The sequence below is a fragment of the Apteryx rowi genome, unplaced genomic scaffold, assembly GCF_003343035.1.
Source record: "Apteryx rowi isolate R43461 unplaced genomic scaffold, aptRow1 scaffold_513, whole genome shotgun sequence".
NCBI classification, from domain to species: Eukaryota; Metazoa; Chordata; class Aves; order Apterygiformes; family Apterygidae; genus Apteryx; species Apteryx rowi.
In genome coordinates, this window is record NW_020450776.1 from 457,787 (window position 1) to 480,356 (window position 22,570).

At 44.0% G+C, this 22,570-nt stretch overlaps 1 protein-coding gene across 3 annotated transcripts in view; it reads right to left on the bottom strand.

Moving 5' to 3' along the window:
• CACNA2D2 (calcium voltage-gated channel auxiliary subunit alpha2delta 2) overlaps positions 1-20,296 on the bottom strand; it is a 247,376-nt gene extending 227,080 nt beyond the window's left edge. For all 3 annotated transcript variants that reach the window (XM_026080268.1, XM_026080266.1, XM_026080267.1), the window contains exon 1: positions 20,216-20,296. In XM_026080268.1, the coding sequence (XP_025936053.1) occupies positions 20,216-20,296 (81 nt within the window). The remainder of the gene's footprint in view (positions 1-20,215) is intronic.
• Positions 20,297-22,570: the final 2,274 nt, after the last annotated feature.

Genomic DNA, 22,570 nt, shown 5'->3' on the forward strand with positions numbered 1-22,570 from the left:
AAGTTTTCGGTTACATCTATGGAAAGTTTGTCTTTGTTATCTCATTATTATTACCACTTGTAACATAGAAAAAATGCCAAAGATTATAAATTCCTGAAAGAATCTAATGATTAATAAGTAATCTTGTTCACAGATTTGCTTATAGACTCTCGGAAAATTCTTATATTCATAGTCATAAGTACTATAAACTTGGAGAGAATATGCTGTATTTTCCATATAAAACAAAGACTCTGAATTTATATTTTAAGTGAAAAAGAATTCATCTATCTCTGCAGAAACAGTTTCATATTTTGGAGAATCATCCCTTAAAAACATTTTTTAAAGCTTCCACACCAAGTTGGTGAGAGGGATGAGAAAACAGCTCCAAAATCCTGGTTTCCAGTCCTGCAGCTTGATAACTAGAAACACCGTCTCCCATGTGTCTGACACATGCAGGGCTCCAGCCTCAAAACACCTTCGTTGCCCTAAACGCAGCTGGGAAAGCGGGTGACTGGGCTGTTCTCTTCTCAAACACTAGATGCTGTGATGGAAAACAAAACTATCACATGCTTCACATTTCTCGCTGTTTTGGTACAGGTAATCACTGCTAATAGCTGTTGACTAAAGGCTTGTACCAACTCGATTAAGTCAATGTTGTATAACTGGGAACCGTAGTACCATGAAGACTTTTATTGTTTATGCAAAGTTGCCACCAGAATTCAGTCCCTGGTGCCAGATGCAGAGCATGCCAGTAAGACACAGCAAGAGGGATGGTCCTACGGATCTCTAGCAACTATCCCAGGATAGTCTGAGCTTGTGGTGTGCTTTCTTCAGAACACCCTGAAAGACTAGGAAAAACAGGTCTGGTCCCAAAACTGGTTTGCTGTAAACAAGCTGCATTTCAATTGCCATAACAATTGGATTACAATCCTTATTTATCCTCATTGACAAAGTAATTGAGTTTGGGCAGCTGGATCTCTTCCTTTCCCACTGGAGACAACAGCCGGGCAACAGAGCCCTGGATCTCCCGGAAAGCAGCGAGTTCCAGAAGCAAACGGCTGTGGCTGACACCCTGCGATCTCCAGGGCCTCCCCTGGGACCCCTGGGACAATCTTGTTGAGCCACCAGCTGCTGAATCCCTCTGGCTGCAGAAATTCTAGCTGCTATCGGCTCTTAAGGAATATTGCAAGCAAGCAGGGTAGCAAAGCTTTGCCAAGGAAATGCTGAAGTACAAATCTTTGGCTTTTAAATCTTATGCCCCAACTCCTGAAACGGAGGTAACCTTTGCACGAGCATAGCTCTGCTAGGCGAATGCTTTCTCTTTCCCCTTCTCGCCATTCCCTACGTACCCCCTGCTGTTGTTTGATCCAACTCAATTTCTGAACAGGTTCAGCCCGAGCCCGACGCAAGAATGATTCTTCCACCCAGGGTGGATGTGACACAGGCCTGTCCCAAATACTATGCCCTCCTGTTGAGTTGGAGCAAACAAAAGCCAGGGATGAAAAAAGCGTCCCCTAGCTCTCAGGTAACTCAGTGTCCTGATCAAGCTAAAGGCTTTCTAGAAACTCTAGATAAATGTCCAGACAGGCAGGAGAGTTGGAGATGACGCATGAAAGTAATCTACCATCAAAAACATTAGAGTTACAGGTATAAAAAGGGGGGCAGGTGCAGAAGAGGTGAAGCTGCGTTTTGGAGGTTGGGGGTGGGGGTGGTGCAGTTGAACAGGAATTGCAATAGTTCTCTTAGAAAAGACTAGTTCTGTCATGATTTAGGTGCCTCAATATTTGACACGAAATATCTTTACATAAATCCAGAGCACAGAAGAAATCAGTAGGAGAAAGCAATGACATATGTGATCAAGCAGGCATAGTCAAAACAAAATCTAATAGTCTCCTCTGTAAAGTGTTATCCCATTATCCCATTATGTATCATCTATACAGCAAAAGAGATGCAAAAAAAGAAAAGCAGGACTAACAAGATTCCTAAAACACCCCCAGATGTCCCAAACTGGCAAGATGCCACTTGGCAACAGCTAGTGTCCAGAACAGGAGAAAATGAAGAGCAAACAGGAAGGATTCACTGTAGTGAGCAGTCCCAGGAGGCACTGAGATACTCCAGAACCAAATGTGACAAGCTTGAGACTGTTGCTATAGCAGTTTAATTCCTAGATATCTTTTGGGCAACAGAAATATCTGAGATTCAGAAGTTACTGAGGAAAACACTGCTGTGCTGCTCCTCCCCTTTCTGCTCCCGGTGTTGTAACTACCACAAAAAGTAATGGCCATCTGAAATCTTCTCATGTCACAGGCGCAATTTTGAGAGAAGGACATGCTGATGGAGAAGACGTTCAAAAACCTGTAATAAGGGATGAGGGAGAAACTAGGAGGAACAACACACATTTAGAAAAGTACCRACTTGCAACAGATACATATAAGGTCATAACAAAACAGAGGGAAGAAAGAAATATGGTAAATATTCTACAGCACAGACAAGCAGCCCTAGAGATGTACCAGAACAAATACAGAGGCAGAAATTAATACATGTAGCTCACAGAGATCCACATTAGGAATGGTATTACAAGCAAGATTACTTCTATCAAAGCCAACCCCTGGAGACCACCTTAGGCTAGTGTTTGTCCTCAACACCTGCTCTTAGGGTCTCTTATGAAATAGCACACCTTCTTTTACCGCACCAATTTCACTTCTGCTCGCTCTTTCATGAGAAAGATAAATGAAATAGAGGCAGACCGCAATGATCGGAAGCAGCCCCTGACCCTTAAACCCCCATTTAGAAGCTTCAGGGGAAAGAGTTTTAAATGAGTTCAGGTGTGTGATTTTCCAAAGTCCGCTGAATGTCTATGAAGGGGGTTATACTAACACATGAAGAAGTTGAAACTGGAAATCTTCCAAAATCTAATTTTCCATGCATTCTAGCAAAGTAGTGCAAAAACTTCTAGTGCCCACTTGCAAGGATCTGCACAAAATTTTTCTTTACTTTCAGTCCACACTAATTTCTACCTATTGAGTGCCAACTTCAAAAACAAATTACAAAACAGTCACAATGCACTTATTTTTCTTTGGTTTCCTCTTAAAACAACAAACTGCATACAATTTGTCCTTAGAAACTTCTGTGAAGGGTGTTACTAGCTTTCATCAAATGTGAATTCAGAAATCCTCACCGAGGTAGGGAAATCCATCAATGCATTTCTACACTAGGAAGATGCACAGAGGACAATGACCTCCCAGGCTTACAGAACAGGCCCGTGACTGTGACAGGCACACAGCACAGGTGTCCTGACTCACCACCTTCTACCTGAAGCACGGAAAGTTCTTCCTCTGAGAACATCCTTCTTTTTGCTAGCAAATCAGCTCGGGTTTATACTCCGTCTATCCCCAGATTAATTGAAACTTAGCAGACCTTCCTATTGATCCAGAAATTAATTTTCAATTTGTCATGAAAGCCTGAGCCAAATGCCACACTGGGAAAAAAGGCCAAAAATCAAGTGGTATGTGTGATTCTCCCAAAGGCAAGTGGTTTCCTTAGATAACTGAACAGCACAGACTTCTAGTCTGTGATCACAAATAGAAGTAACTTAACATGTTCAACTTCTGTCCCAAAGAGGTGCGGTTCAGTACATAGAAGCAGCCTATCCAACTGCCAATAAAGTCTGTGGAACATCTCCCAGTGACTTCAATGAGAGAGGGGTTGGGACTTGGGAAACATTTTTCAACATTTTTGTGTTGGAAAAAAATATTCCACTATTCTGGATTTTAATATGAAGGTGCTTCTCTTTTGTGCATTCACCTCAGTTTCACTTTGCCATGTTAGACCATTTTAAAAATTATTCATGCACATGCTTGCACTCTTCCAAATCTAGAAGTCCTAGGATCACATTTCAATGGAGCACAAACAGTTTTATTATCACTATCAATAACTATAGCTATACAACCAATAATTTTGGTAAAATCAAACCTTCTTCTCCAAAGTATAGCTTTTTAAAAATCACAGAAATCACAAAACATGTTTCTCTGTCCAACATACAGGTGCTGAATGACTTACCTGATGTTTTTCTTTCCTCTGCAGCGTGGCATGTAAAATAAACCAGCGGAGAGAGGACTTTATCAGACCAAATTGCCTAAATTCTTACTTGAGCTTTTCTTTCTGCTTAGCCTTGGGCACTTGCTGCTTTGTCAAGCCACTTTGCCAAGCGCCTGCCAGAGATCCTGTGAGTAAAGAGGGCTGCAACTGAGACACCAGGAAGACATTCCTGTGTTCATGGCATTACAGAATATTACCAGAGCTAGCCAGCCGCTGAAGTGATGTGACAAATTTAGCTTTTTTCCTCCCATGTTTGGAAGTTATTTACAGATGTATTTTTTATAAATTTGCTCGTTACTCCAAATCATATAGTAAATTGCTTTGGCCAATACTTCAGCTAATACATATCACAAAGTACAGTTCCTGGGTGCTTGTGAATTGAACAACAAGGCTTTGGAGGTGCACTGTGCAATGTCATGTAAGACCACCTCTACCATCTGCCTGGAGAAATCCAACACCCACAGAGTTTTGACATACCAAAACATAAAATAAAATAAGTAAAAATTTTTAAAAAAACCCTTCACAGGAAGCAACTGCAAAATGACTCCGGTACCATCAGCTTCTAACTTTTATCCAGATATGCGGAGTTTGTTCTAAGTAGTGTATAGGCGAATGCATTCGGTGTAACTGTGGAAATGGTAGGGCACCAGGAATTCAAGCACCTGACTTCCACTGCTTCCAGCACAGCAGTGGCACTTGGGAGAAAGCTCATAGTCAAATAGAAATACAGTGTCTGCAGTAAAATACATACAAAATTACTGGAAGAGTAATTGCTTTTGCTATAAATGCTCTTTTTAAAGTTTTCCCTAGCATAGAAGTCCCTCAAAAAAATAAAATTAAAAAAAAAGAAGAATAAAATTACTGCATGCGAATTTATTCAAAGCCAATAGATTCAGTATAATGAAATCCTCCTAAGTAAATATCTGATAAAGAAGCAAATGCTTAGCACTTGACTCCAGGAGCTGGGATTTCTTGACACACGGCTCTAATGCAAAACAGCAGGAACCTCAGAACTGTTGGCACAGAGGAGTCAAGCAAGGAAAATCTTGAACAAAGGGCTTGACTCCTCGGAGGCGCAGAGGCAGATGGCATGGCACACAGAGCCAAGCAGGGACCCGGGCTCAAACAGCAACTCACACCTCAGTTCCCAAGCTGACTGAAGCTATGGGGGCTTCTTCTCTGCAGGGGACTCTGTGAAAGCTCCCCCAACTCACATGCCATAGTGAACACTGTACCCGGCCTTTGCCGAGAGCTGCAAGAGACCCACCGGAACTGCAAGCATCTAGCACGTCTCCTTTTTTTTTTTTTCCTGTTGCCCTAGACGTAAGTAGTAGCATGCTTTGTTTTTTCCTATATAGTCAGATGCTCCTTGTGAGAAGGACTTTCTAGTCTGTCAAATAAGAGAGGAAAAGAAGGTACCGTTCCACTGTGTCAAAGGAAGTTCAGTCCTGTGACGCTTAAACCTTTCCCAGAGCATTACTTCTCTGTCACCAGACATCTCACCAGCTCAAGAGCTGAAGGGCTTCAGCACCTTACAAGGCTAACTACTCTGCCATTCAGTGGGCACCCCTGTCCTTAAGATGGGATTCTCTCTGCCTAGGATTGTCTTATGTCTCCACTGCAAGGTCTATCACTGCTCATAAGACAGTCAAAGAACACAAGAGTCCTGTTGATTAGAAATGATTTGCAGGGTGGCAAACCCTGCTCTAGTAGGAGTAACTGAAACCACAGACCAAACTCTTATATACAGTGAGAGAAAGTGGTCACAGTATGATATGTCATGGAAGATAGACTGTCTTTGGGCATGAATGAAAAACCGCTCTAAATTCATGCTATCTCTATACACAGCACTTCGTTTAATTGCCCAGCACAGCCTCTTGGACAAGCATATGGAAAGTTTTCCCATGAAAAATGACACTACTCAAAGTCTTTTCCAGCTAGAAACCACTCAACAGTATCTATCACTACTGACATCTGGAACACAAGCTTCAAAGCAACTAATCTACAATTTCAGCTTGAACTAGTTTCCTCTAGACACTGGTATACAGAGTAGATAGTCACTATTCCAGAAAGTAGAATCACTAGAAAAGAGGAAAAGGTAAAGAAGAAACCCATACAGCTGTTCTAGAGAGCGTTGCTGCCACTCCGTGCATCGACTCTCCTAGTGCTCTGAGTCATCAGTCACTTCTACTGCAAACCTTCCTGCAGCCTCCTCTGTGGAAACATCCACACTCTGATGCTCCTGCCTGTGAGTGCTGGTACCTATTTTATCTCCCTCTGTACAACCTCACGCCAGACAGGTGGGATGGTGTGCTCCTATGGTGTGGAAGGGCCACTCTGCCAAGGACCATATGTGAGTGTTTCTCCTACAGTACCTAGACCTGCCAAAGCTGTGTTTAAGATCACTGATGACCCACTCCTTGGCCTCCCACATTACTGGGCTTTAAAGGCAATAGACACTGCAACCTGTTCTTAAACAACCACCAAAGCAAACCCCCAACTAGGTCTCAAGCCAGAAAAAAAGCCTAAAGTTTTAGCCTGAAAAAGACTGTTTGTCTTTCAGTAAAAAAATGAGGTAAATGACTCTGTCTCTTCGGAACTGGAGCTACGAAGAAGGATGGAGAAAAATATCAGAAACTAGAAATGAGAAAGACAGCCTGACTTTCTGTGCAAGACCACCAAGTTGCTACCTGTCTAACCCTTCCCCAGCACCACCAGAACATAAGCAAGCACCAGAGATCACCTCCACTACCACCTCAACTGCTGCCCTCAGGCACCAGGCAGAACTGGGGTCAGTAAGAGAGAGTCAGCGTTGCCGTCAGGCTGCGCTGAGGAAGTGCAGCACCCACCTCCTCTCGGCGGAAACCGTCAGCGCGAGTTTTCGCACCCACGAGCTGCCAAAGGGATGGCTGGGGAATCGGCCGTGGGGTGTGGGAGGCGTACACCCAGCAGCTCCGCAGCAGCAAAACCTGCAGGCTGCCTGCCTGCCTGCGAGGGCAGCGTCTCTCCTGTATGCGTGTCCGAGTGTGTGTTGGTACAAATGTAGATCACCTCTAGCGCTGAGCCCAGACTTCTCAGCTGCGCTAATTAATTGCTTAAGGAGCTCCCATCGTCTCACCATGACGCAGAGCAAGCAGGCGCTCCTCCAGTCACTGCCGCAGTGACATTACCTGCTCTGCTTCAAGGACCTACTAAGGCTGGTCTCCCCCTCTCTCCCTTTTACATGCACCCCACACCCCTGCTCCATCTTTGCAGACGATAATTGTAAAGAAACAGTTCACACCGAGACTTTAGAAGCTAATGCTTCCTCGATCATCATCACTTCCCCATCCCCGTAACCCCAGCAAATTAACAGGAGCATCAAGCAACCTGCACGGTTTCAAACCACACAAACAACAGGCTTGCGGCAAAGCTGGTTTCTTATGCTGGTATCCCGTTACACTGCTCCATTTGGCATTTACACCTGCCAAGAGCACACATAAGAACCTTCTTCCTAGCACACTGCTTCCCACAGATTATCTTTTACTAAATTCAGAGTGCTCGCCCCTACCATACCCATGCAAATCTTGTGGTGACAGACAGCAGGAAGAATACTGCTAAAACAAAATCAAAAAAAAAAAAACCAACAAAAAACTCCTGTTGCAATAGGCACCTGGAAGGATTGAGTAACTCCATTATATAATCATTTCCCTGTGAATCCTTTCCTCAATACAAGGCCCCTAGCAGTGACTCCACTACTCTTTACTGTCCATAAAGCTAACATCTGTGATAACTGTAATCCTATAGGCTAAAAGCATATGGTATCCCCCGCTAACAACATTCCTGGGGATGCCCGCAAACAGCAAAAGATTCCACAGCCCAATCATATGGGACGCTGTCAACATGACGGTCCAGAAATTGCCTGCCAGTTTAAAGGTTGATAGACAGGCACCCCATGTAACACAGTCACAAAATACAGCTGTTTTTTTTAGTATCTGGGCAGTAACTGTCTTTTATGTAAAAGCTGATACTCTAATTTCCCAAACTGGCCTTCAAAGTAACATGAAGTAGACTGCTGATTACTTTTAAAGGTGAACCAACATTAACTCAAACTTGGCAGTAACTGAAATCACTGCCATCGTAAAGTCTCTGTGGAATGGACAAGCACCTTTCAGCCAGAAACTGGCTTGAGGTTTTGCTATAGGCACAGTCACAGCTGGGGCTATGCGCTGTAGCACACCTGCTACACAAATAGGTATCTTCTGCCAACAAGAATAGTTGTAACTCGCATTGGATATCAGCATACGTTTTAGAAATGAATCATACTGTAACCAATATGTTAGGAAGACAGGTCAGACTCGTGAAAGAGTGGGGCCAGGAGATGGTTTCTGCTAGCACAGTGCTTTCAGTTTGAGGTTTGCACTGAAGTTGTCATATCTACAGCTGTGATGAAAAATCCTTTCTTAATACCATTTTACAATAGCAGTAGTCCGATTCCTTATCCACTTGCATTAGCAGAGAGGCAAAGCCTAAAAGTGCCTGAGATCTGCAATTCCCTACCCTCCTTGGGGATATTGCAGGTCAAGGTGGAAGTACAATGGCAAGGAAGTCTGCCCTGATGCTGCTTGTGCTTTGTGGGTAAGCAGAGACCATCTAGTCCCTGGGCTGTCATTCTGGCATCTTTCACGATCACTAAATTTTCCTTTAAGAGAAAAAGAAGGTTATATTAAAAAGTTAGTGGACGATCCAAATGCCTGTGTGAAAATCCACAGCAAGGTTAAGGATATTTTTTACAGCTGCACTAGAGGTGAATGAACACCAGAGCATTTTGATTTCCTGCCTGGTTTCAATAAATGTTGCACTCCCAGGCACCCAAGGGACTGCTGTGGTTTGTCAAAACCAATTAATTTTCTTCCTCAGAATGCTTCAGGCACCTCAAAATGTCGTTTGAGAGCTAGCACACATCTAAGGAGGAGGGAAAGCTAGCAATCATCTACTGCTCAGGCTGCAGAGCCCAGCATCAGGAAGACAGGCCTCTGAACTCTCACTCACCGACAGCAACGGCAAGGCAAGAATGAAGGCATATCACCTGGCCAGGGGAGGAAGCTGAGGGCAGATTCAAAGAGAAAGCACCACATTTTATAAGCCCAATGAATACAAACAAGGAGATGATAATTGCAAAACATGCCAGAAATAGGTTTCCTAAGGGAGAATTCAAAGCTGAGAGTTTGTCTTTCTCACTTGTATTTCCTAGGATCCATCACTCTGTGATGATAAATGTAGTAATGAGCCAGAAGTGACAAACTGAACAGCTGTGTTAATAAAGATCCACTGGGAGATGTTTGGAGCATAAGCCTTGGAGTCAGGATTCACAGGTTCTCTTCCCAGCCCTCCAGACTTGATGTGCAACAGAGAGTAAGGATTTTCCCAGTCTAAGCCTCAGTTTACCTAATTACTGTGCATGGACTGCAATGTTTTTCTACTCTTTTGTATTGGGGAATGAGAGCAAACTTGTAAGTAATTCTAATAATCAGCCATGCAATGCACTAGATTTAAGCACAGTATTATTATATGATTTCATTTTCAATGAAGACCAAAACACTGACAGTTTAAGAACATACTGGAGCAATCATTTATCCTCAGAATCAGGCATACACCGTATTGATGCTACGAATACATCAGATGTCAAACAGTATTGTGTGAAAAGTAGCCATCCTTTTCCCTCTGCAAAAGGCATAGACAAAAAAGAAAATGTTTCTCTTCCTGTATGCTAACTCTCTGCAAAGGGGGCACAGGAGAAAGGACATTTTGCAATTTGAACATTTTGTCTTGAGCAACCTAGGGTCACAAACAAATCGCTCAGAGCTGGAAAGAGAAGCAGCGGCTGATGCTCCTGACAAGGGCTAAGGTAAGGCCCACCCTACTCACAAGGCCAAGGGGATCTGGGAACCAAGGCTCCTTTGAAGATCCCAGGTCCCTCATCTTAGGTCCAGTGCTGGACCCGAGACCACTGGACACAAACAAATGGAAAGACAGAGCTCCCACAATTAAAGCTGACAGCGTGTTGAGCAGTGAAGTGAGTTTTGCAGTGTAACAAATCTTCTGAAGAACCAGGAATAAATCCCCCTTTCTTTCTTTCTGTTCACCAACCATACTGTCTTCAATGACCTACTTGTTTTTAAGAGTAATCCAGCATTTACCATTACAATCTTCTTTGTTCAAGTCACAAAAGCCCCCTGCTGCCTCCTCCCTCTCTATCTACCTGGCCTTACAGTTGCAGCAGGGAACTGAAAATTTGTGTCCTTTTCTAGCTAGAAGGAAAGGTTTTGCTTGGGCATCCAAGAGATAAGAACTAACACAACTTTTTAAACAATCCCCAGAGCAGCTCCTCTGCCATGTACGAATATCCAGATCCTGCCACCAGTCCAAGACACAGCACCCATGTATTTAGGGAACTGCCTCATTAGAAACAGCCATGCCTCTAACACACAGCGTTCCTTCTTTTCACAGGCAAATGCCCACATTTCATTCAGACAGGATTTTTCCTCAGCACTCTTATTTGCCGTTTAATATTTATACCATGGCAAGTGCCCAAAAGGCATGACTCTACTGGTTACGGTTGGTGCTGAACTAACACACAGTAAACCTGTCCTTGGGCTTTGGATGCTTTCAGGTGCAAAAGGTTGGTTAGGAAAGGAAAAAAGAGACAATAAGACCTGAAGACTAGTGAATAAGTGAATCAAAAGGACCAGACACAAATACAAATCCTCAAAAAACAAAACAGAGAAACCCTCCAAAATATCAAAAGAAAGAGGAGATGCTCCACTTACGTCAGTAGGTGTTGATCAGTGCAGGAGAGCAACAGAAGAGAGAAAAGAATCCATAACTATTAGCATCATCATCCTGCTACATCTCCTTCTTAGTCTGCTCATTTTCTTTCTCTCTTCATTCCCTCTGCTTTGGACATGACTTCTCAGACTCTGGAAGGGCCTGGCTAATCCCTGGGACAAGAAGGGGCTTTTTCTCAAGCTCATTGTATGCAGCATCATTGAAGTTTGCTGCAGAGGATACAAATGTTGGAGATCTACAGCTCCCTGGAGGTGATGGAAATCTAGAGTCTCCTCCCAAAAGGCAATTCCTTCTGAAAGCAGAGCCCTCTATTTCGGTAAAGCAACAACAAACCACAGCTTTAACAATACCATAGAGCTCAGCCTTTGAGAAAAGCTGTCTGATTAAGTAGATCACCTTGACTTCAACAAGGAAGAAAAGGCTGACCTGATGTCAGACTCCTTCTCTCTCTCTCTCTATCTCTCTCTTTCTCTTATAGTAATATTTTAACTCTAGATAATTAAAAGGAAATAAGTACCTCTAAAACCAGCAAAATCATTGCAGGCCAACAGGTCAGCATGGCTGGGTGTTTGAAATAAGGGGCCCATTCAGACTATTCACATCAGATGTCAAAGGTGCTCCATCGTAATGGAAGACAGTAAATATGCTCACTTAACATGCAAGTTTGCAGCTGCAGTTTACCAGGCTTAAGCGACACTAGAATACAAGAAAAACAAACATAGCTTTGAGAAGTCACCTCTTCTGCATTCTCTGTATTATTCCCAAGTCCTCTTACATTTCTACATACAGAACCATGGAGAAATGAAGTGTCTTACTGCTTCCTCCACACAATAATCCTAAGTATCTGAAGCCAGTTTCCTTCTTTAAAGTTTCTAGAAGAACTGCACATATTAGTAACAGGCTCCTCCACAGTCCAGTATCTTAAAGTGACTGATCAGCTGAAAGAGAAACAGGATTCAGTAGTGTCTGATACCAAGTTTTGGATTGACAAACCTATCGGGAAGAGAAATGGCAAACTCTGCAGCCTGCAGGATCACAAGTTGTAGGAGAAATTACTTATAGCCTATACACGATATTTAAAATCTGAAGCTGTGATAGAACATACAGACATATTTTCTATTATTTTGACTCTTGATCAGCGATAGAGTTGCATCTTTGGTTATCAGCTCCACTCAAAGGATAATGGATCCCTGGCTGTATCAATTCCCCTGTGAACGTAAAGGAAAAGAACCATCTGGAGAGAATAATAAAACAATCAACTTTCCATTAAAGAATAATCTATGCATGTTTTTAAGGAGGCAAACTTTAATGGTCTCCACCTAATTATTCATCTTGCGTTCTGGTAGGGTTGGTTTGGATTTTGTTTTGTTTTGTTTTTAAACAGTCTGAAGGTAATGTGGAACTAATGCGAGGACCATGCAGTCTCCTTCAGGCAGGGGCAAGACACTGGGGCTGAATGAGATTTCCAGAAACATTAACCAGGGTCTCATCGTTGTCAGGAGTTCGTATGGCTGTGTAACAGCAACACCATCAATTGTAACAGTTTCGCTGAATGTTCACGAGGATCTTACATACCTGGTTGTTGACTGGTTTCGTACATCTGCCACAGTTTTTGGACACAAAGTGCAGAGCAGTGCACTCAGGAGATATATGCACCTAAACATCAGTCTGTTGAATACTGGGCTCGTTTAACTTGTCACTGACAGCAATATAAATCAGAAATGRCTCCATAAAACTCAGTGGCAATCCCCTCTGATTTTGCTAAGTCACCAAGTAGCTGCAAATACATTATCTTTACAGAGTAATTCTGTAAAGTGAAAAGGTTCAAAGCAAGAGCTTTAGGGACTATTACTATGCCTGCTACCCTTCTGAATGCATATCCCCTCTCGGGATATGCTAGCTGTATACATGACGGAGAACACTCCAGGCTGCATCTCCGATTTGTTATGCAGCCTTGGCCAACTTAACCACCTGCCTCAGTTTCTCAATGAATAATACCAATGAGCTAATAAGTGTGCACACCTCCAGTTCATACCAGCTTACACAGTGCTTTCCAGCCACGGGTCTCAAACATTCGGAAAGGACCAAATATAGTTTAAACTAGAATTAACGAGGACATAAATACCACAACTCAACCGCTTAGATCATTTCTTTTGAAAACCTACGTGGGATTCACAGCTTTCCAGCCTGTTAACTCACACACTAAAGAAGAGCTGGCAAATAGTGAGACAGTGCCCAGGCAATTGTTTGCTACTATTTATTGACTGCGATCAGGCTCTGTGACACAGGGCAGGCATTTTAGCCTCAGGCTTCTAGCCTGCTCTTCCCCCACAACTGTAAAAGCCTGTTTTTCTCTGCTACAATATTTTGTGCGTGTATGTATACATGTATGTATATGTATACATATATATGTTCCTGATCTCTCAAAGAAGGGCTCCCGCATCTGCCAAACGATCCAGGCTGCACGTTGCACAGGGAGAATGGCTCTGGTGCAAGATCGGCGCTACCCACTGGAAGGGATTTAGCAAAGGGTGCTAACGTCACACACTGAGCAGCCACATGCAGCTATAAATTATTCATACACATTACTCTAATTATGCAAATGTACTAAAAGCTGAAGCATATGTTTCCCTGACATCTCCCAGTACGGATGTAATACAGCTCTAGTGGAGAGGAAGGATGAAAAGTAAGACGATGGGCGTAAAGGGGGCTGACAATGGGAGACACTGGCCCATCCAAAGGGTGACAGAGGATCTCCCTTCTCTAACCATGCTGCTGCAAGGATAAGGACATTAAAACGCTCCTGCTTGATAATATATTGTTGGCTTTGCACTCAGTGCTGAACAGAGTGCTGAGGCTGCTGAACGGCCCAGGCAGATTAAAATAAACCCAAGCAGTTTGGAACAGGAATGTGTTTATCTGGCATCACACACTTCCTCTTATCAAACATGAGGAGCAGAGGAGGGCAAAGTGATGGTGTGCGGAAGCAGGCCGTGTGCATATTGGTAGAAGAGGGGGAGGGAAAGCAGGGAGAAGAAGAACAGTAAGGATCAAATAGATAATGCATGAGCTTGAGAACTAAGAGCATGGAGCGAGGCATCACCTTACTGGGATATATAGTCCATACTCCTGGTTAGCCCCCCAGGCAGGCACTAGGTGTTAGAAAATGCAATTCGGTCCTCTTCTGCAGCAGTTGGGAAGAAGCAGGAAATTCAGCACTGCTGTAGTATAAGCAGCTGGCTGTGCATGCTGCCCAAGCTTTTGGCTCAAACTCCTCCTCTCTGCTCTGGCTAACACAGYGCAGTCACTGGGAGCCACTTACCCCCCACTTTGGAGGGCTCAGGTTGGAGGCTGGCTCCTCAGAAGGGAAAGGCCAGATTCACTCTGTTACAGAAAGCTTTAAAGTCCAATCTGTGGATTTTGGTACTGGATTGAGCATCAGAAGATGAGCATCCTATTCCCAACTCTGCCATTAGCCTCACATATCTAAGGACCGCATCACTGCCCTTCTCGAAAYGCCTTGTCTGTCTGACGTAGCGAGACAAAGCTCACTGGAATTAGAAGCGCTCCTTAGTGAGTTCATGTAGAGCTCACAGTGCAGGGGAGCTCTGAATCTCTGCTAACCAACACCGCTCATTTAAAATGCCATGGACACTCTTGAAATCCTCCATCCCTACCAAATGATCAGATGAGTGATTCTATACCCAAAGAAAACAAAATTGAGCAAATCAAACATTATGTAATTCTAAGACTAGTTGGAAGATCTAGTCTATGTTTCTATGCCAGTAGTTACCCAAGATCAAAACAGCTAAACAGAAAACCTTGGCAACTTTTTACAAAAGCGTATCTTATCTCCTAGTGTTGTCATTAAAAAGAATCTCTAGCTCTTTATGAGTGATCTCATAAGGGCTGTACTCACACAGCCATGTGAGGCACTCGGTATTGCAGAGACACCGTCAGAGAAGCAGAGCCAGCCACTGCAGCAATATTCTAGGTGGATGCCATGTCCCTTTAGCTCTTCAGATCCAAGTTCAAAACTCTGCTAGTATACCTATACAGATACACAAACTACATGTATACATACACATTTTTTCACGTTCTTGTTCATGCATGGCTCAGCCACACAGTTTTTTGCCTATGGCTGCCTCAACTCAAGGATGGCCATGCTTAGAAAATRTGGTGGAGCATCAGAGAAGCAGCATTGAGTAGAAGTGACAGACAGGCTGCAAGTGGCGTTATGAAGCAAACAAAGGTGGGGATGTCCACACAGATCCTAGTCACTCTGCCCTTAGCCCCAGCCAGCAGGATTTGTCCTTGACTTTCACAAAAGACCATATGAACGGACAGCAACCCTTCCTGCCAGGCAGGGACGCCAAATTGGCAAAACAAAGCTGAGAAAACAGCACAAGATAACAAGCAAGAATAGAAGGTAGAGAAATGAAAATCCACTGAAGTAAAATAAGATGTGGATTACAAGGACAAAGTCCAACCACTCCCGCCTGGCATGTTCAGTAAAGCCCTTGAGTGTAGCAGGCTGCATCCCAAGAGCCACTGTGTGAGGCTCTGCACTACCTGGGCTTGGGCCACCTTTCTGTGCAGTAGCACCTGTTAAGGAGGATGAAGCACAGCTCACATGGAGGCTCACTAGCTGCCCAGCTCTGCCAGCAAACTGCTCACCAATCCTCACCCAGGGCTCAGGTTCGGCACCATCTGGGCCTTTATGGACTGGGTGTTTCCTCATCACCATGAGGAAGTAAGGCCAGCAATATTCTTATCTACTAGGGCAGACCATAAGCAGATGAGGCAGATCTAGACATTACCACTCACTTCCCTCAATATCCTATAGTGGCAGAAGAGGAAAGGAGGATGGAAAACCAGTTTGCCAGACTTGAAAGTGGACTGTCAGATCTCTTTGTCTGAGCCTCTAAAAGGAGAGGGGGACTTGGCATCGGCACAGCTCTGCTCCCCACCCTGCCTCTGCCAAAGCCTTTCTGCCCAACTAGCAGGGAAGTGATGGGCCTTCATATGCAACACCCCTAGGCAAGTCTTTGTGCCCATCACTGGAATGGGTCTCAGGAAAGACAGCCAAAGAAAACCAGTCAGTGCAGAAAAGGAGTTCAGCACCTACGTAGCTTAGGAGTTTCCCCATCTCATTCTGAAGGCTTTGGTTTCTTCAGTAATTTTCAGCAAAGAAACAAGCCCATTAACAGGTGGCTACAGATAAAAGGTGCTGGAGTAGGAGGACATGGTCTGAGCAGCTGGCTGTTCACTTCAGGAACAAAAAGAGACTGGCAATCTCAGGCCATCTATCCAGCAAAGGAAATTTAATACAACATATAGCATGGGCTGCTCAGCGAGGCCCTGAACTGCAGCCCTACGCATGGCACTGCTGCAGCCTGGCCCTGCCGTGACCACTGCCTGGATGGTGTGCTGTCACAGTCAGACACTCTGGCAGGTCCGTACATGGCTGTACCACCATGCGAAAGGGGAAGGAGCTGGCAGAGTTCCTATCTCAGACCTGTGGGACAAATTTGCAAGCAGGTGCATCAGAGAAGTAGGCTAACAGCAGCAATGCTGAGGTTCACACCCAGCACTGGCCTGACAAGCACCTGATCTGCACCCCTCCTGGTTTACCCAACCCTTGCTCTCTTGAGCACAGATCCCTCCTTGTGATGGGTTTTGCAACATGAAGGAACGGTCTAGGCTGGAAAACAACAAACTCATTCACTTTTGACTAAAGTCAACAACTTTAACGCCTGCCAAAGCTTTGGAAGAAACAGAAATTCAGAGAACTGTAGCAGTAAATGTTAGCAACAAACATTTTTTCTCTGTAAAGTGATGAAGAGTCCACTTTGGCAATGGAGAACTATGGAGAACCATGCTTGGAACAACCAGCCAGCAACCATACCCACACAAGCACACAGAGGGCCGAATGCCGACTTCACTGGGCCCAGAATCAATTCAGAAAGGCCATTTTCCTCTCTACAGCCCCAAACCTGCAAACATTYGGACATACAAATAGCCCCACCACAGTCAGTAGGACATACTGTGACATTTACACTTAAGTGTTTTCAAGGTCTGGACTTCAAGAGAGAAGTAAGGTGGCATCTCAGAGCTGAAAGGCATGGTATCCCTTTGCATCCCTGACAGCCTCTCATCCTCCTCTCCAAATGCTGCAGAAAAATGTTCTCCTCAAGYAAAAAAGCATCTGAATGGTGTAAGCTTGGACAGTCTTCCCTGGGGAAGCATATGAGATGACTACATGTTCAATCTGCAAGAGAGGAGGGAAGCAGGGACATCTGACATTTAGTATCCCAACTCTAAGAAAGATGACTTAAGAGTTAAAATAAAAATCATTCTTGGGTGGGCAGCACTCCAGCAAGATAAAATATTCAGCACCATTATGTTCCCGGACACCGTATTTCTGACAATAAATTTCATGCCTCATATGCCACAACTGTTATGCGATTTCAGTCAATAACCAAAGAACAGGTCCACATCCTTTCACAGCAACCCAAGAAAAAAATTAATAAATATACCTGACAAACCTGAGGAGGGTGTTTTTCTTATTGTTATTTATTGGTATGTCACTGTGATAGTCAGGCCTGAATTGGAAAAAGAAAGAACCATTTCTGGCACAGCACCACCCCCAGCACTTACTCTATTCGTAAACCCATGAGAAATAGCAGTGGTCCGACCCACCATGTGAACGGCAGACTCCACTCAATTCAGGAGGATTGCTTTTGTCTTCTGTGACACTGGAACACTTTTCTTCCCATCTCCAATATCATTCGCATAAGGGTTGCCCTACAGTGTCTGCTGCAAGCCCCCGCTACGCCAGAGACTCTGTAGACATTTAGCATGTCCCAAGCTAAGACAGTAACCCCAAAAAGAGAACATGAGCATGTGCCTGGCTAAAATCAGGCTCTATCACCAGGATCAAGTTACCCCATGTTTCTTTATCCTTCTTGTCCCACAGGGAACTATTCCTGCTTCACAGTAAACCTTTAACATCCAGGGGGTGCTTCCAGCTAGATGGATGTTTCAAGTGCAAATGGCTTTCCCTTCTCCGCTGTGCCCGCTCCTGATGGGTCAGGTGGCACTACAGCTTTGGGAGTTGGCACTGGACTCCAGTGCCTTCATCCTGGTTACAAACCAGCATGACATCAGCTAAAAAGTCCAAATTATGCTGAGGCAGAACCCTTTACAGAAAAGGAAATGCAGACTGAATTCCAACCTTCGGAGTTAGTCACCACCCTCGAAGTTTCCACCCTGGCTGCAACAGAATATTCAATTGCTTTTTTTAAATTTGTGTCTCAGAGTGGGTTACAGTACCACTTTTGAGATTAAACAGCTTCTACACTGCAACCCAGATATGCCTGTGTGCAACCGGGATGACTCCCGGTAAATACAGCTCTTAACTCTTCAGGATGAAGCACTCTATGCAAGTACAGATTTCACACCAGCGAAGCTATGCTAGTTTGCACTGGCAAGTGATGTGGTCTTTAAGAGAAGTGTCATTCACTTTAAATTCTGTTTAAGTATCGAGATTGAATTCCATATTCCAAGTGCCTCCCGTGGTGATCCACAGAAAGCCTCTGCTTGTCTTTATTGATGTTTTAACAACTGAACGCTGCACTTTTCATGAGCTTATCTCCTGCTTCAGGTGTTTTATGCATTCACCAGATACAATAATGGTGCACCAATCCCTCCCTTCCTTCACTAGTACATTCCAGAATGGACTTCCAAAACCTACGACCCTTCTGTAGTCAGTTTATCTTCTATTAATGCATTACAGTGATGCACTGTATTCTACCAGAAGAATTAAGCAGAAAAAGTGGGAAGCACTCTTACCTGTAATTGACTGCCTGGCCAATAGGAGTCAAGTGCTGGCAAATTGGATGTGTAATTTCTATTTAAATACGGCATTAAAAAAATGACATGATATACCTATTTAGCATGCAAAGGACCAACATCAAAGCTAATAAGAATAAATTGTAAGAAAGGACGTGTGGGAAGTTCAGTAGGCTTTTTTTTTTTTTAAATGTGCTCTTCTGAAGAGTAAGCTGTCTGTTGTCCCTACACGCTGCCTGGAAAACTTATACCCAAGGGCCTAAGACCTTCCTGACATACAAAGTTGTATTGCATAAATGCACAGATACAATTAAAAATATTTGGTAAAACCAAACTGGTGCGGATGCTTTTTATGCTGCACATCAAGTTCATACCAATTTAAGCTAAATTGGAATGAATGCAAGTAAAACCCGAATTAATTATTCTGAAGCTCAAATATGAATTTGAATGAATGGTTGAACTTTGAACAGTTTTGCAACTCTTCAATTAAACTCATTTTAAAACGCATTTAAAAGAAAATAGTGTTACTTCTGTCTTTAAACAATGGATTACAATCAACAGCATAAAACATGAACAATTCTGTTGAAGCCAACACAGTTACATTGGTGTAAGTAAGACAAATAAGAGGCCCATAAATCATTGGCATCTAAGAAGAAAATGCCACTGCCATGCGAAAATACAAATACACTCCGTACTTCTTTCTAAGGCTGGGGCAACATACTTACCATGTTGCAGAAGCCCATCGTCTTTAGAATTAAAACACCACAAGCCTAATTTCAAATTATTCCATTTCAAAACAGTTAGCCAGTGCAACGGTGTTGGGAAGGAGAAAACTGTGAGGGTCTTAAAGATCCTGCGATCCACAAAGCTAATAAACCATGATAAAGCCTTTCTCCAGCTGCCCTGACCCAACCCAGAGCTATTGCTGCCAGGAGAAGAGGGAGATCTGGCCTCTACAGTCTGTTGTACCTTGGCCTCTCAGTTAAGCCAAGAAGCAAGAGGCCATGGACAGCACCAGTAACAGGGTTTTTTCTGTGGCACTTCGAAACAGAAGCCAAGCAAGAATTACAGTTTTACCTATGATTTGTATTTAAAAACTCAGAACTTCTAAYGGCTAGTCATATTATGCTTTGAACCACCTTCAGTCCCTGCAGGAACAGTTAGTTGAATTTAAGATGCATTCAGTGTGTCATATAGGAAAAAATCCATAGGTACATGCTGAGATGGCAGTGACATGCAGCCCTAAAGAAAGGGACAGACGGATACAAAACAGATGCATTCACRCACACTCAATAAATGCATCAAATTGACTAGCAACCAGAAGCAGAAAGAGCCATGATCCTGCAGAGAGAGCTGAGAAAGTGACTTATTACAAGTATTCACACAGGTGATTTCTGCAGATGGGAACATTCATTGCCACAAGGAAGGCAACACAGGTGAAGGAAAGACAGCTTACCCCTCTGAGCTGCTGGACTCCACCAAATATCCTCATCACTCCATCAATCTCCTGCTCCAGCCTTCTGGCCCAGTACTGCATACTGCAAGAGAGACAGAGACAGAGAGAGAGAAAGAGAGAAAAGGAAAGAGAAAGAAAGAGTCAGAGCCCTGACACTTAGTAGATAAGCAAGATAATTGAAGGGAGAGGGAGGAAATTGGTGCCCTCAGCTAAGTTTACTGCCCTGTTCCTGCAGCGCCCGGTGTGGGCAGAATACCAAGCACGCGTGGCTTCCGCGAATGACAGCTGGGGCACGTTATAAACTATAAGACTTCAAAAGTCTATGCACGAGGCACCACAGAGAGAAAAGGCAGAAAAGGTGCAACAAAAATTGCAAGGGGCAATTTTTTTTTTCCTTTTTAAATAATTATCTACTGCTGCTGCTTATGTTAGGCCAGAGTGTTTAACCGAGGCCGAGGTGCTGCGGTGCCTGGCTTCTGGTGTAGAAAGCAGCTTATTGCTCCTGCGTGGCATCTTGGCAAAGAGCAACCGAACAGCCGCTGCAGGATCGGAGGTGCCTGCCCTACCACGGCAACGCGGCGCATTGCGACACGCTGCCGTGTACCGCTGCAAGGCAGCAGGAGAGACCCGGGCGCCGCCAGGAGCCCAGCACAGGGCCACGAGCGCCCAAGGGCTCAGCTGCTCCAGACCTTCAGTTAGGCTCAACTTGAGCCAAACGCTGACTCTGCCAAGTCCGCTGGGGGCAAAGCTGTTTGCTAGGGCAGCGGGAAGGGCCAGGAATTGCCATGTGTAGCACACGGCATCTCCATCCCGGTCGCTGTAGAGCAAAGGATCTGCCTGCCGGTCCTTCCAGCGTGCACAAAATACTCTCCGATACAAACAAGCACACGGATTTTCACTTACAGCACTAATACCAAGTTGAAACAACAACGACAAAAACTCTTCTAAATCCACGGAACTTGATAACTCTCCTTTGAATGAGATTGCCAGGCTCCAGCCCATGGCCACGCAAATGTCCGCTCTCCCACCCGGCCTGGAAGGACACTGCTAGATTGCCTCTAGCCCAGTTATTACCATAGTCGGAGCTTTTTCCACGGCACCATTCATCTCTAAACGCTACACCGGAGAAACCCATCTAAGAAACACGACCACAGAGGACTTGGACTGAATTATACAGCACGGCTCCAAAATGGTGAACGCTGGGCACAAATATACAGGCAGAGACGTGCCTGAGGCCACCACCAATTTCCCACTGAGAGAGCTGAAGCACCACTTGGGAGGAGTGGGGAGGCACGAGACACACAGAGAAAGGGACTGGCAGACGCGTGTTACTCACACAGGCAAAAATCATGCCAGTTAATGACATATGAGGCTGCGGTTGAAAACAAGATTTAATTGCACAYGCCAAATCTTCAGAATAAGTTGTGCTGAAAAACTCCGTTTCCAACGCACGGATCTAACGTTCTCGCAGAGGTAATGCTGTTTCTTTTCCCTGGAGAGCTCTACTGGGGAGGAGGGGAAATTCAGGGAAGCAGATGGGTAAAGAAGCCAGCAAACCTACCTCTCTTCTGAAAAAGGGAAAGCTAAGCCTTAGGGACTGTCAGCGTAAAGTCAAAGGGTCACAAGTGGAGCTGGGCGATTTTTCTTTTTTTTCCAGTTAAATATTTTATTTGCCATCAAAGGTTTATTCAGGTTGGCCAAAGTTATTCATAAAATTACTTATGCCTAAAAAAATAATATTTTTTAAAAAAATACTTAAGTCATGCCCTTTAAAATATGCTTTAAACCCCCAAGTGAAATCATTTTTTTTCCAGTTTGTGCAGTGAACAGGGTGGGTGGGAGTCAGTTTTATGCTCACATTCAGCCACAGGTCTAAGGAATCCGGTAAAGACCGTATGGAGCCAACTTCTCTCCTTAAGTTCTAGCTACCTAAAACACCTGCCGGCTCAGGGGCACCTGCCTGGCTCAGCCCCCTCTAGCAACACCTACATTACAAGAGGAAATGAAAAGTATAGTCCATCTCGACTTGCATCCATCAACTCTAAAAATTGCTCCTATTTCCAGTGTACAGCCAAGCCTTCAGAGAGGACTGGTTATACAGGAAGACAGAGGCATCACTATTATTATTCTGTTTTTAAAAGCAATCAGGAGACACACAAGAAAGAGACACTGAGCACTCAGTTTCGTAAAGGGCTTGGATTTTAAATTAAAACTTAATTAGTAGATCTGTTTAAAATTATTTTTTAAAACTTATTCCCCACCCCCACCCCCCGCAAAGAAGAAATACTATTTTAGAGAAAAGCCATTATATTTTTCATTCCTGAGAAGCAGTGGGATTTGCTCTTATTGCAAAAC